General features: G+C 41.8%; 1 protein-coding gene across 2 annotated transcripts in view; it reads left to right on the top strand.

Annotated features, from left to right (window-relative positions):
- ZDHHC17 (zDHHC palmitoyltransferase 17) overlaps window positions 1–15,470 on the top strand; it is a 65,561-nt gene that overhangs the window by 9,239 nt on the left and 40,852 nt on the right. For both annotated transcript variants that reach the window (XM_081331559.1, XM_081331558.1), the window contains exons 2-6: window positions 6,151–6,254; window positions 8,120–8,242; window positions 11,624–11,701; window positions 12,887–13,031; window positions 14,383–14,447. In XM_081331559.1, the coding sequence (XP_081187685.1) occupies window positions 6,151–6,254; window positions 8,120–8,242; window positions 11,624–11,701; window positions 12,887–13,031; window positions 14,383–14,447 (515 nt within the window). The remainder of the gene's footprint in view (window positions 1–6,150; window positions 6,255–8,119; window positions 8,243–11,623; window positions 11,702–12,886; window positions 13,032–14,382; window positions 14,448–15,470) is intronic.

Consider the following 15,470-nt stretch of genomic DNA (forward strand, 5'->3'; position numbering starts at 1 on the left):
GGAGCCGGAGGGAAAGGAATGCAAAATTGCACGGAGGGGCGCAAGGGGTGGAAGATGCCGGGATGGGGAGAGGAAGAGGCAGGGTGAGTGGCTCCAAAGGACTCACGGTCAAGCCGGTGCCCAGCACGATCACGTCGTAGGTCTCGTCCATGGTGCCGGCTATACAGCCGCCTCCCCCCTCCCCGAGAGGAGCCAAGATGGGCCGCGGCACCTGTAGCCTGCCTGGATCCCTCCGCCGGAAACGAGTCCTGTTCAAGAATCTCTCCGCCGCGGGGAACCGCCCCAGCTAACTTTGCTTTTCCTATGCCGTAGCAGACGCCAATGGGAGGCGTGGCGGGAGACGAGAAAGACACGCGCGTTACTTTTCCCAGATTGGTGCCTACACTTAGAAGCAAGAAAAAGAAGTCCCGAAGCCACTTTCCTGGGGCTGCTCGTTTGGGTGGGGAAGGGGGGGTTGTAAATTGCGGGGGCCCTGCCCCTCCTGCTGTCATGGCAACGGCGGTGGCACCACTGATCCGGTGCTGGAAGTAAATGGATCCGTAATTCTGAATAAAGGAGAAAATAATTCCCAACCACCCAGGTGTAGCTCCTCTCCCCATCCCCACTCTCAAGCCTCTGTCAGAAACATCTTAAAAAGATTTGCTGCTTGCAGCAACTCCCAAGATAACTCCGCCAAGGAAAAGAGATCCGCGATACGGGGTGGGGAGAGGGGGAAGGGCAGTAGTTGCACCCACACTGGTTGCATGTTAATAGTGTCGGGGACTGCGGTTCACAGCGCTTCGGTTACTGGGGAATATTTTTGTCAGTTGCAAAGCTGCTTTCCACACTCCAGCTGCATTCCCGCTCGTCGCCAGCCATAAAATGGTTGATAGGGCTTTGGGGAGGTGCGCGTGCACCTCCGCTCGTTCGGAGAGGTGCGCGCGCACCTCTCAGAATGGGCAGCGGCACCACTTGTTGGAAAGCTGCCGCGGCCCGTTTGCAGAGCTGCCGCTTTCTTGCGCATGTGCGGACGTGCGCGGTTGCCATTTTTTTTATGTGTGATGGAACCGGTTCCGGTTTGCTGATGACAGACATGGATGCAGGAGCCGGAGGGAAAGGAATGCAAAATTGCACGGAGGGGCGCAAGGGGTGGAAGATGCCGGGATGGGGAGAGGAAGAGGCAGGGTGAGTGGCTCCAAAGGATTTCTCCAGGAGCACCAGCGCGTGCCTGCCGGGCGGAAGAAACAGGAAGGCGGTGGCAGTGGAGGCTGCTGTTGCAGCAGCTTAGTGCCCTTGCCGAGATACTGGAGTTGCTCCAGGCCCGGTGTGGGAGCCACCACGCTCCCCGTCTTTGGCGGTTGTGGCGGCAGGAGCAGCAACGCCTGCCTGCTGGGCAGAAGAAACAGGAAGGCGGTGGCGGCTGTTGGGGCAGCTAGTGCCCAGCAGGCAGTACTCGGCAAGCGGGCATGGGCGATGCCCTGGCAGCTCCCGCCCCTCTAAGTACCAGGCGGTGTTGCCCGGACACACTGCTGCTCCTGCCGCCACAGCCGCTAAAGACGAGTGCGGCGGCTCCCACACCAGGCCTGGAGCACCTCCAGTGTCTCAGCAAGGGCACTAAGCTGCCGCAACAGCAGCCGCCACTGCCACCTACCTGTTTCTTCCGCCCGGCAGGCAGGAGTTGCTGCTTCTGCCGCCACAGCCGCCAAAGACGCTCCAGTGTCTCGGCGAGCGCACTAGGCCTCCCCAACAGCAGCCGCCGGCGGTGGAGCAATTGCCCGGTCCTTGAGGCTCGCTGCTACCATGGGGGCCGGCACGGGGATTTGTTTCTGCAGTGGAGGCGGAGGCTGACGGAGATGCAGCAGACCTCCAGCCACTGCCTCCACTGCTACTGTCGTTGGCGTCCGCTACGGCTGAACCCGGGCAGCCTCCTCCACCCCCAGCAGTGGCATCCGGGGATTCTCCGGTTCCAAGCAGCAAATGAAAAATTTAGCAATAGCAGCACTACAGGGAGCAGTTTTAATCGGTCCCTTCATCGCCAAGCGTCCCCATGGAAGTCAATGGAGGCGCCGCGGCTGGCTTCTCGAGTTGGTGAGTGAATGAGAGCGAGAGAGAAGCATTTTCGAGCAAAGTGTGAGTGAATGAGAGTGTGAAAGAGGCTTTTTAGAGCAAAATGAGAGAAAATGAGAGCAAGAGAAACTTTTGCGAGGAACGTGTGAGTGATTGAGAGAGCGAGATAAAAGCTTTCCTTTTATCCCTTTCCTCCGACACCATCTTCCCCCCGGCCATTTCTCCCAAGTCACCAACCTTCACAGCTTCCTGCCGCTAGCAAGAACCATCTTTTTGAGTTTTTTACTCTTCTTTTTCCAGGCTAAGGGAGTGCCAGGCCTGCTGATGTAGGAAAAGCGAAGCAGGGGCCCTGCTGGCTCTCCAGAATAGAGGGGCCACTTCCTAACAAATGCATCTGATCAGTCTTAGTTTCTTCTGCAAGGAATGGTTGGGGGAGGGGTGCGTTTGATTCACCCTTTCCTCCCCCAAAAGGTTCCCTGCTTGGAAGGAGGAACGTGAAAGGGGTGGCTATTGGTTTCTTTCCTTCTAACGGACACAGTGGTGCCCAGTGGGTATTAGGGAGGGTACAGATCGGGAAAGGAGATTGCGTCTTTCCTCATCCAGCAAAACTGGTAAGAGAAAACTTGTGGGCTGACCAACTAAATTGCTAAATCCCTTCTTTCTAGCGGACCCTCCTCACTGGGAAGAAACCTTGGCAATGAACGGATTTGGAGGCGCCACGTGTACGCGCATGCGCACACACACACACACACACAGAACTCCCCCTCCCCGGCGCGCCCCATCTGACCGACCTACTCACCTTTCCAGCAGTCCTCCTGTCTCTTCCTCCGTTGCCGCCATGTGCAGTCCGAGGAAGAAAAGAGGTTTGTGGGCAGTCCCACAAACCAACGAACTTCAACCAATCAAGTCAAGCTTCACAAGTTTTTTTTTCTATGAGAAGTTTGAATTGATTGGTTGAATTTTTTTAGTCCCACTTTTTTTTTTTTTTTGGACTGCACATGGCGGAGAACTGGGAGCCACAGGAGAGGGCTGAAAGAGCCGCATGCGGCTCCGGAGCCGTGGGTTGCCGACCCGTGTCTTGGCCCAATCTACCTTACAGGAATGTTGCTTTGAGGAAAAAAAATAAGAAAAGCGGGACCACTGTATGCTGCTTGAATTGTTGAATGAAATGCTGCGTATATGTCTAATAATATTAAGCAAAAGAATTGTGTATCTTTTCATCCCTCTTTTCATGATCATGTTTTAAAGTAATTATTTTATTTGTACGTCTATTTGTACAGTAGCTAGTACGGTAACTAACTAGAGTTATTAATACAGACAGCATATATATGGATATAAATAAAACAATGGTTACATCAAAGTAAGCTACACTGAAACTAATGTGCAATTTTTGCTCAATTGTTGATGTGAGTGCTTCCTGGCTTTGAGAGGAATCTTACAATAGCCATATGGAAACCACAGAATTAGAGGAAATGTGCCTGAATATCATTTGGGGATTAATAGTGAAAGAGGATTGTTACTCTCATCCAGATTGTAATCTGTTTGGAAGAAGGTGGTAATCAGTGCCCCACAAACTACATGTAGCTTCCCAGAGCTCAATTTATGGCATCATGAGATTACATAATTTCAGCAGTTTGTTTGTTTTTAAATTAGAAGACAGGACCGGGACCAAGATGCTCTCAGAAAGAAAATGACTTCTATCTCAACCTATTTAAATTACCCCCAAATCAGTCCAAAATCATGCATCTGAAACTCCAGAGTAATACGGTCACATTTATGCTGTATAATTTCAGGCTGTTTTAAGGCGGGGGGAGGTCATAAGGATGGCAATGGGAGCAATTTGTTTATTCCCACTTTTATTAATCTTTTAAAAATAGAAGAAAAATGGTCTGTCTTTGAGGCATTCTTTGGTCCTCTAGAACAGAGCTTGTCAACCTTTTCACCCATTGTACCACTTTTAGGATATGGCAACATCCAAGTACCACCAGTCGCCTAGCAAGGTGTCAAAAACTTGATGACCAAAAAAAAAGGAAAAAAGTGATGAAGTACAGGTAGTCCTCAACTTACAACAGTTCGCTTAGTGACTGTTCGAAGTTACAATGGCACTGAAAAAAGTTCCCCCCAAGCCACATCCGAGCAGCGCTCTTCCTCCTATCTGAGGTTTTCATTGTTGTAAGCATTTCTGTTGAAGATTGGCAGTGGGGCAGGGGTGGGAGTGTGTTTGTTTTTTATTCCCCCCCTCTGCTGGGTGGTTGCAGCAGGTTTTGGTCACTTCACATGACCCTGAGACACTGTGACCGTCATAAATATGAATCAGTTGCCAAGCATCTGAATGTAAATCACAAGACCCTGGAGATGCTGCAACATTCCAGCTGATCGGCGCTTCTTCTGGGCTCAGAAGCGCCAGGATCAGCGCCGAGCTCCAGCTGGAGCCTGGCACTGATCCTGGCGCTTCCACCAAGTCTTGACAGCCCTGCAGCTCCAGCCATCTCTTGCTCAGGCTTGTGCGGTGCTGCCACCGGTTCAGCTCATTCCCCTCCCCCGCTACCACTTTTCTAGGATGGTCTCGTACCACCTGCCAGGTGCCAATGTACCACAGGTGGTACCTGTACCACTGGTTGAAAAGCCCTGCTCTAGAAGAACAGTGTTTTTCAGCATTTTCACAGATTGTACCACTTTTAGGATATGGCAATATTTGAATACCACGAGTCACCTAGCAAGGTGTCAAAAACTTGATGACCCAAAAAAAGGAAAGAAGTGATAAAAGTACTGGTAGTCCTTGACTTACAACAGTTCGATTAGTGACTGTTACAACGGCACTGGAAAAGTGACAGGTCCATTTTTCACACAATTGTTGCAGCATCCCCAGGGTCACATGATTTACATGCGGACGCTTAGCAACTGATTCATATTTATAATGGTCACAATGTTTCAGAGTCATGTGATCCCCTTTTGCAACCTTCTGGCAAGCAACGTCAATATGGGAAACCAGATTCACTTAACAACTGTGTTGCTAACTGCAGTGATTCACTTAACAAATGTGGCAAGAAAACTCTTAACAAATTTCTCCCTTAGCAACATAAATTTTGGGCTCAATTGTGTTTGTAGGTTGAGGACTATCTGTACACCCACTGAGGACACTTTTAATGGGAAACTTGTGCCTGTTTCTCGGACATTAATCTTTGCATTGTGCTATCCCTTTCTCTCCCTCTGCTTGTCTCAAAGAAGCCTCTCCTCCGTTTCTCTTTCTCCATCCTCTTCTCCTTCCCTGTCACCTTTTTTTCCTCTCCCTTCCCCACCAAAACCTCCTCCTTTTCCTCCTTCCTCCTTTTCTCTTCAGTGCAACTCCAGCTGATTGCTCTCCTCCAGGCTGCCTGCTGCACTGTCTCTCTTTCTCTGTCTCCTTCTTTTTCCTTGTTGTCTTTTTTATTCTCTCCCTTTCCCACCAAAACCTCCTCCTTTTATATCCTCTCTCTTCTCCCCCTCCTCCTGCTTTTCTCTTTGGTGCAACTCCAGCTGACTCCTCTCCCCCAGGCTGCTTGCTGCTCCATCTCTCTTTCTCTGTCCCCTTCTCTTTCCCTGTTGTCTTTTTTTATTCTCTCCCTTTCCTTTCCTCCTTTTATATCTTCTCCTCTCTCTCCCCCCCTCCTCCTTTTCTCTTCGGTGCAACTCCAGCTGAGTCCTGTCCCCCAGTCTACGCTTTGCTCCTGGAAACACCAGTGAGTTGGAACCCCACCCAGATCCTGGGCGCTCAGCAGAGCCCTGGCAACACCGCAGCTCCAACTGACTCCCAAAGGGTTTAGCTCATCCCCCCACTACACTTTTACACATTTTTTCTACACTTTTTTTCCCCCCAGTGCTTTTCAACCTGTGGTACGTATACCACCTGCCAGGTGCCAAAATACGGGTTGAAAAGCACTGCTCTAGAAGTCTGGAAAGTTGAATTGCAAAAACTGCCCATACTCGGTCTAGGGATATGAGCTATAGTGGAAAAGAGTATATTGAACTAAATGGATCGGCAGTCTGATTTAGCGGAACTTACACTCTTCTGTTCTAGAGATTTTAATATATTTTAAATAGTTTAATAAAACTGCTTCTTTACAGGAAATCAAATCTCAAGTTCACTACAACCATGGATATAATGAATCTCTTGGCCGCAAAAGCCACATTGATGATTACAGCACATGGGATATTGTCAAAGCCACACAGTAAGTGTATTTTTTTAGTCAGCATATAGGTATTTGTTTCATGGGGAAATCAACACTTAAGATAATTAATTTTGTATTATTATGTAATTATGGATTGATGTGGTAGAAACGAAGATTGTTTAGGATCAAAAGAGTCAAAAGGTAGGGAGAAATATAGTGCATGACATTGGTAATTTAGTTGTTTCCTTTTTTTGGAATGCTTTTGCTTATCTGTTTCTGATTCCTTTTTTATGCTTTGAATAATGATGCTTATGCAATCGTACACTAGTCTGCTGGTGGTCAATTTTAGTGGGCTTCAATTGCAACACTGCTTAGTGCCTTAGGACATTTTTGGCAGTCACCCACCAAGCCTCTTCTAGCCTTCTCTGCCAAATCTGGCACAAGTCTTTTCAAGCCATGCTCCTACTCTAGCTTCAATCAGGCCCTTTTCATAACTGAAGCTTTAGTTTTCTCTCTAGCTTGCAGCACAATTCTACTTTTCTTCAAAGGAAGATTTTCAGCTCTTTTCATTCTCTTGCTTGAAAAGCAGGGGATGGGTGTTTGTGGGGGGGTGAGTCTCCATTCTTTTTGAGCTCTAAATTCCATTCTTTTATCTTACCTCTGCTACTAGCATAGATAGGAGGGGCCATTTCAAAGGGGCAGAAAAAAAGGTGTTTCTTCTCCTGTCTTACATAACTTGTTCTTCCACAGGTGGTATGAACTGAGTTAATGAAATTGCACATGTTGAGAGTGCACTTTTTAAATCAGGATTGCCAAACTCTTTGTGTTTTCATTTTGAATGTATTAGAAATGTAGAAGATCTTATAAATAATGCATTGATGAAGGGTGGGGAAGGAATAGATGAAAGTAAAGGCGATGAATAGTTATTATCTCCATGATTTACAGGTAGTCCTCAAGCTATGACCCTAATGGAGCTTTCCCATTAGGGTCGTAAGTCTAAATTTTGTAAAATGAATTGGACTCATATTTATGACATTTTTGAAATACACTCATTAAGCGAATCAGCCGGGTCACTGAATGAACGCAGATCGGACTTACTGTTTGCCTTGATTCATTAAATGACTTCTGCCATCCTTAAGTGATCTGAAAGGCTAGGGAATTTGCCAGGGTCCCCAGCTGGAGCCTCCAGCGGGAATGCTGCTGCCTGCCCATCAGATGTTCTGACAAGACCAAGTGGTCCTCCACCCCTGAACTGCAGCACCTCCAGGCAAATGCCCAGACTTAAATTGGGATGGGGGTAAATTTGCAGGTTCCAAGTGGAGCCTCTGGAGAGAACTGCCCGCCCATCAGCTGTTCTACAAGCAGTCTATAGTAGTTCACACACTAATCCTCAAAGCAAAAGCTAACAAACTGTTGACTGCAAGGTATCTTTCTGCAAACAATCTTAAACTATGTGTAAACAAACAGTACAGTTTTTAGGCAGCCGTTTGTACCTCAAAGACTACCTGTAATTATCTGGTGGTATCACCTCAAAAGACTAACACCCACACACATTTTACAAAAACCAGTTAGTGCTTCCTTGTCCCCAAGTAAGTATTGTAATAATACATGAATAGGCATATGCAGCTTCATAAAATAAAATGGTTTTTGTGATAACTTTGATAACTAGCCCAATAAACATTTTTCCTGTTATGAAAATGCAAATTTAACCTTGATTTATATAATAAAAGTATGGCAGAAACAATAAGATTTCACCCTGGAAGAACAGGAAAGTATGTGCACTGTATTTTAAATGTAGAAGTCATTTGGAAAAAGAAAATAAGAGAGATGTTTCCCTTTTTTCTCTATTCTGTCCAGTGTTGTTCATATTAAAATATTAAGTTTGATTAATTCAGAATTACTGACTAATTAGACTTTTCTTCAAGGTATGGAATATATGATCGTTGTTGTGAGTTGGTAGAAGCAGGCTATGATGTACGGCAACCTGATAAAGAAAATGTTACGCTTCTCCATTGGGCTGCAATCAACAACAGATTGGATTTAGTGAAGTAAGTGCTATTTTTCTGCCACAATCAGTTTTTAATTTTCTTAGTACGATTTAACTCTTCTATATTTCTATCATAGTTGGATTAGGCATAAATACATTGTATAGTCATATACTTTAAATAATAATTAATTGATTGGCCAAAGGCTGTGAGAAACCATTCATTCATTCATTCATTCATTCATTCATTCATTCATTCATTCATTCATTCATTCATTCAAATAGTGTCTATATTCTTTTTTACAGTGTTTGAACTACTTCCTCAATAAATAAATGATCATGCTGGTTGATAAAAATATCAATTTAAGGTTGTCTGTAACTTTTGATAGCCATTATTCAACTACTTATTTTGTAATGGTCAAAACTATAGATTGCCAACAGTTAAATTTCTATCATTTTAGATTAATAAACTCAAAAAATAGAGTAGCTGTTTCATTTTCTCACTAATAAATGCTATAATTTTCATTTTCACTTTAGTTGTTACTGAAACAATAATATGTAATGCCTTGAAATAGCTTAATTGCTTAGTTTGAAATATAAGGAAAGCTGTATTTAAAGAACAAATGAAGCTAATTTATTGTTCATTAAAATAAATGTTTAGTATAGAAAATCAAGCCAAACTGATTAGAGACATTTGTAGAGAATTGTGCCTCTGTTAGGCTAAATAGCATGCATTATTTTTATGAGATATTTGAATTATTTGGTACTCTGATCTTAAGGATCACAGTCATAGAATTTAAATAAGAATATTTTAGAACAGAAAATACAAATATAATATTTAATATAATATTTAATATATTAATACCGTATTTTCCAGCGTATAAGACGACTGGGCGTATAAGACGACCCCCTACATTTCCTGTTAAATTATAGGGTTTGGGCTATACTTTTATAAGACTACCCCTCTTCCAACGCACACCAAATAAAAATTAAAAAACATCAGATTTGATTTTAATATGGTAATTTTAATTCAAATGCTTATGACATGCAGGTACTTAGTAGGAAAACTGTCACTTATAAACATAAGGCTGTTTGTCATCAAACATGTAAACATAAAACAGTGCAAGTGGATTAAACTTTAATAATAATAATAATAATAATAATAATAATAATAATAATAATAATAATAAGAAGAAGAAGAAGAAGAAGAAGTTGGAAGGGACCTTGGAGGTCATCTAGTCCAACCCCCTGCTAAGGCAGGAAACCCTATACCATTTCAGACAAATGGCTGTCCAGTCTCTTCTTAAAAACTTCCAGTGTTGGAGCATTCACCACTTCTGGAGGCAGGTTGTTCCACTGGTTAATTGTTCTAACTGTCAGGAAGTTTCTCCTTAGTTCTAGGTTGCTTCTCTCCTTGACTAGTTTCCATCCATTGCTTCTTGTCCTGCTTTCAGGTGCTTTGGAGAATAGCTTGGCTCCCTCTTCTTTGTGGCAGCCCCTGAGATATTGGATCACTGCTATCATGTCACCCCTCACCCTTCTCTTCGTTAAACTACACATACCCAATTCCAGCAACCGTTTCCTATTTTCCTAATTCACTTTTTCACTTTTCCTAATTCACTCTAAAGCTTTCCCTGCGCAGAGCCTTAAGTAACACCAGCTGCCTGCAATTAGTGCAGGTTCTCATCCCACCAGGCTCAAGGTTGAGTCAGCCTTCCATCCTTCCGAGGTAGGTAAAATGAGGACTCAGATTGTTGGGAGCAATAAGCTGACTTTTTAATAATGCTGCTGGGGGGGGTGAAAGCTCTAATAAGCAGGCATATACATAGAATGAAGGCTATTGCTAAGCACATTGATTTGTGCTTTAAATTGTAAGCCGCCCTGAGTCTTCGGAGAAGGACAGGATATAAATGGGATTTTAAAAAAAAGACCAAATGGGAGATCCGCTCCAGGTTTTCCAGCCAGCCCGCCCAGTTCCTGAGTCAAATGTGTCCTTAGAGCTAAGCAGCTGCTCTGGTAATCCCCACCTGCCTTTCAAGTTGCTCTTGCATTCCCCACCTGCCTACAGCTGCTCTTCAACTTTAGAAGGAAAGACGCCCAGACCCCAGCCTGTAAAAAATCACAGACTGCAGCTTCTACTCCAATTGGTCCCGCTTTCCCTGCACAGACTAAATGGGAGATCCGCTCCAGGTTTTCCAGCCAGCCCTGTCCCTAAAGTTTCAGCACCCGGCGTATAAGACGACCCCTGACTTTTGAGAAGATTTTCATGGGTTAAAAAGTCGTCTTATACGCCGGAAACTACGGTACACATGTACACACTATATATATAAAATAACTAACATTTTTGCAAATCATACATAAATCATAAAAGTTTTGCTTATAAAAGTAACCTCATTTAAATGTTTAAATATGTTTAAAATCTCTCCAGTCCAGTTTAATTACAAAAGTTCAGTCTACTGATGTTAAATACTGTCATTGATGTTCTTTTGTCAGCTGACATTACCTGCAGTTTGCAGTAATGGTACATAAGGGATTGGAGAGAAGCCTGTCAGCTACTGTAAGTGTCTATGTAGCAATAAAATGATCAAGACTATTTTTCAGCTTTTTAATGGTCAAGGAGTTCATAACGAAGTAGGAGTGCTATGCACGTTGTTTGGAGGACAACGTTGTTTGGAGTTTTATGAACATGTATAGTTCTTTCCATTCTAAGATTGCTGGGTAATTTATAACAAAATGTAGCATAAAACAACTAAAATGTCACTTGTTTAAAAAAGAAGAGAACAAAAAGATTTTAAAAGCTTAAAAATCATTGGCACTGAAAAGGTGACAAATTAGGCAAATGGATTATTACAAATAAAACTCTTTCCTGGTCATTATCTCCTTTGACAGCAAGATACGAGGCAGAGAAGAACATTGGAAATAAAGTCAATTTACCTGGGTTACATGTACATTACCTTTGAAATGCTTTTTGAGCAGTGATTCTGCAAATTACTGTGTGGCATCCCCACACTAAATATAGAGTTTATTTAAACTTATTGGCCACCCAATTTCATTGAACGTCTGCAGTGGAGTTGTTTCTTAGTCTCTGTTTTTTTTTAATCTGATAAAAACTAATGGTAACAGCATGAATGAACAAGCATTTAAAATATTTTTACCAGTTAATTTCTGTATATAGTTATGTAAGTAACAGTTTTACTTTAAAAGTCAGTTTTCTCATTAGTCATTGTTTTTTGAGAACTGTGTTCGCTTTATAGGCACTTTGATTCCCTTAATCTTTAACTATTTAAAAGCAGTATATCATTTACTGATTAACCCCAAAATATAATGAATATAAAACACTGTTTTATGTTTATAAAACCTCTTTTCGTGTCCTGCATTTCTTGATGAAAGTGTTATCACTTTCTGGCTTCCCATTATTAGATTTATATTTATTCTTTGTCTACAGATACTACATATCAAAAGGTGCTATTGTTGACCAGCTTGGAGGTGACCTGAACTCCACACCACTCCATTGGGCAACTAGGTGGGAAATATTGGATATTTTCACATATTTTCATTATTATTTAATATTTATAAAACAGTTTTGCAACACTGTACAGCAAACTAAATCCAGGAAGAAAGAGTTGCTGGTTGAGCATTGAGTTTCTATAACATCTCTGTCAGACACTGAAGAAACAGATCTGCAACTTGGACTCACAGCTACTGCTTGTTGGGCAAGTATAGGCTACAGATAGGTCAGCATGATTCACTGAACCCTAGTGATTCATTCACCTAGTGCAGGGGTAGGCAACCTCGGCTCTTTTATGACTCGTGGACTTCAACTCCCAGAATTCCTGAGTCAGCATGTCTGACTCAGGAATTCTGGGAGTTGAAGTCCACGAGTCATAAAAGAGCCGAGGTTGCCTACCCCTGACCTAGTGTGACAAAAAGATCATAAAATGAAGCAAAACTTGCTTAACGACTGCCTTGCTTAGCAACAGAAATTTTAGGCTCTCTTGTGGTCATAAGTCTAGGACTCCCTGTACTTATTTCAGAAGACACTGAAAATAGATGCCCCAAAGAGCAGGTACCTGCCATTTGGATTCTTTTGTTGCTGCTGAGTTTATTTTGATTTTGGTTTGGTACATTGACATTTATTTGTTATTTTATGCATATTTAGCATGGATTTTAAAAATTAGGTACTATATATTTAATAATTGTTAGGAGTCTTAGCAAATCGCAGTGGATTATCAGTCAGTTCAATGAATCAAGAGTTCATTATTTGCTGTTTAATGATTTTGAAAGGACTTACCTGTACATTCACTAATACACTAAGGTTCTCGAAAAAATTTAAGAAAGCATAGTAAAATATCTAGTATATTTATTAAATGAAAGAACAAACTGCATGACTGTTGAATGTAAAACCTGAAAAGGTTCTATGTGGTCATGAAATATTTCCGTGTTTCAATTGTTGTGTCAAAACTCCTGGTCACATAAATCAGGTTTCTCCAAAATTTGTGCCACCTAAATGTATTACATTGTAATTCTCATCATCTAAAAATATAATAAGAAAGCAACATTTTTGAAATTGTTACCTAGGATGATTTTGAAAACAGATGATCTTGTAAATAGACTTAAATAGGTTTGTATTTCTCCTTTAGGTGAAATAATTTGCAAATAAAGTAAAAGCTACATTACAAAATTTAACGCTGTTTTTTTAATGTTTTAGACAGGGTCATTTATCAATGGTTGTACAGCTTATGAAATATGGTGCAGATCCATCATTAATTGATGGGGAAGGATGTAGTTGTATTCATTTAGCAGCCCAGTTTGGACATACATCTATTGTTGCTTACCTAATAGCCAAGGGACAGGTATGTACATTTGCTTCATAACTTTAGGAGTGACAATTACATGTTCATGTGTATTTTATAATTGCATTTCTGAGATTAACATATGCAGGACTATACATAACTTCCTGGGTATAACTCTTCTAAGTCATCAGAACTTACCTCTGAATAGTTGAATATAGTACTAGTCAATTGTTTTATATTATCTAAACGGACTCAATTGCAAATAGGGATTTAATTGGAGATAGTACTTTGTAGCCTACAGTTATTCACCCTTACAACCCACCACCAGGTTGCTGCAGCACCCTCCTGCCTCTCTCCTCCATCCCATCCCACTGGAATCCTGCAATGCTTGGGGTTCCATCCCACACACCCATTATGTCCCACACTTACCTTCTGAAGCTTTCCAGATCTTAGGTTGTGGAAGGAGGCAGACCATGTATCCTTGGGCTGTGCGGCGGCAATCTAAATGCAGTCACTGTTTTGTCCTGTCTTGTTTGTGGGCAGGACAAAATAATGGAAACCAGAATTGGCTGCATTTTGCTGCCTTAGAGAGGTCTGCACAGTGCTGCAGAAAGCTTCTGCAGCAGTTGGTAAGGCAATAGAACAAAGTAATTTGTCCCCGGGCTGTGGCAGTGACCCAAATGTGTCTCCACCCACAAATGGACACGTTTCACCTAAAGACAGCCACAACATGCAACCCTAATGGGCAGGCTCCATTACAGTCGTATCTTGAGGACTACCTGTATAAATTAATACAGGGTAGACCTCAATTTACAACAGTTCAAAGTTACAATGGCACTGAATGACCATTTTTCACATGATATTGCAGCATCCCCATTGTCACATGATCAAAATTCAGATGCTTGACAACTGATTCATATTTATGTCAGTTGCAGCATCCCAGGGTCACATAATCACCTTTTTTGACCTTATGACAAGCAAAGTCAATGGGGAAACCAGATTCACTTAACAACCATGTTACTAACTTAAGAGCTGCAGTGGTTCACTTAACAACTGTGGCAAGAAAAATGGGGCAAAGTTCACTTAACAAATGTTTTCTCTTAGCAACAGAAATTTTGGCTCAACTGTGGCTGTGAGAATTACTTACCTGTAATTTCCTCTACAGAAATGACTGACCTAAAACAGTAGATGGTGCACTAACACCTACTACAAACTGTGATCAAATGCATGCACACAAAATTGTTTAATATAGTCTGCAAAAATATAAAACCTTCAGTCAATACCTAAAATACTTCATAATAACCTTTGCCTTACCATAGTATTATACTGTCTTAGTTTCCTTTAGAGGAGGTATGTACATGTTTTCCCTTAGTATTTTCCTTTTATATCTGATTATTTTTGTTTTCATCAGGATGTTGATATGATGGACCAAAATGGAATGACACCTTTAATGTGGGCAGCTTATAGAACACACAGGTAATTTGCTCATTTAACTTTAAATCTATGGGTCATTATTTTTAACATTCAAGTAGCTTATAAAGCATAAAATGTTAGAATTTTGTATTCTTAAATATGATTTGAATGAAATGGTTCATACCTCATATGTACATATCACCCTTCTACTATCCACTAAGTTCAACTGAGCTAGCAAACGAGCCACTTCAGATTCCAGAAAAATATTGCCAGTAGGGTCACATAACAAAATTTGAAAGCCTGTCAAAGCAGTTCTCATACTCAACGTAATTAAGGTGACATTTCTATGATTTTTTTCCCTATACCTGGCCGTGCTACCTCAGTCTCCATGAGCTGATGCATCTATTTTACATCATTCTTGTTTTCTCCTCTGCGTTCTCTTAATATTTGATATTCTATCACATTTTTAGAGCAACAGGATCTTTTTTCATGTTTTCATAGAAACCTGAAAAAGTAATTGTGCTTTAATCAGTAGCTGAGAAATACATAAGGATTGACACACTACTTTCAAATTATTTTGAAACCATGCACAATTCTATTCTTTATAGAGGATCTACTGCATAATGTCATCTGCAATATTATATTGATAATGCTCAGCTCTTGCTCCTTATTATCCAGTTCCAAGGAAATATTCAATAGCTTGGAGATCATTGAACTCTAATGACTAAACAAGGAAAAGAACATGAAATTAAATCCAGGCAACATGGCAATCCTATTGATAAATACCAAAATAGACTATGGGATTGAGGAAATGAATTACTGTTCAGCCCAGATTTGGCAATATACAGTGATGATCAGACCAATGAAAAACTGTACTTCTCCAATGTAATTGTATTCTCAGAACGGCCAAGAAAAGTGGCTGCTTGCCCCTACATCATGTTTGGAAGGCTCTTCGCAGATAAAATTCCTGACATGTGATCCAGATTCAACAGCTTTTGGACAGTCTAGTCACAGTGCCATGACTAGAGCAATATTTTGTAAGATCATCTGAGACCTTTTTGAATTAGTGAAGTCAAGAGGATAAAA

The sequence above is a fragment of the Vipera berus genome, assembly GCF_964194415.1.
Source record: "Vipera berus genome assembly, chromosome: 6".
NCBI classification, from domain to species: domain Eukaryota; kingdom Metazoa; phylum Chordata; class Lepidosauria; order Squamata; family Viperidae; genus Vipera; species Vipera berus.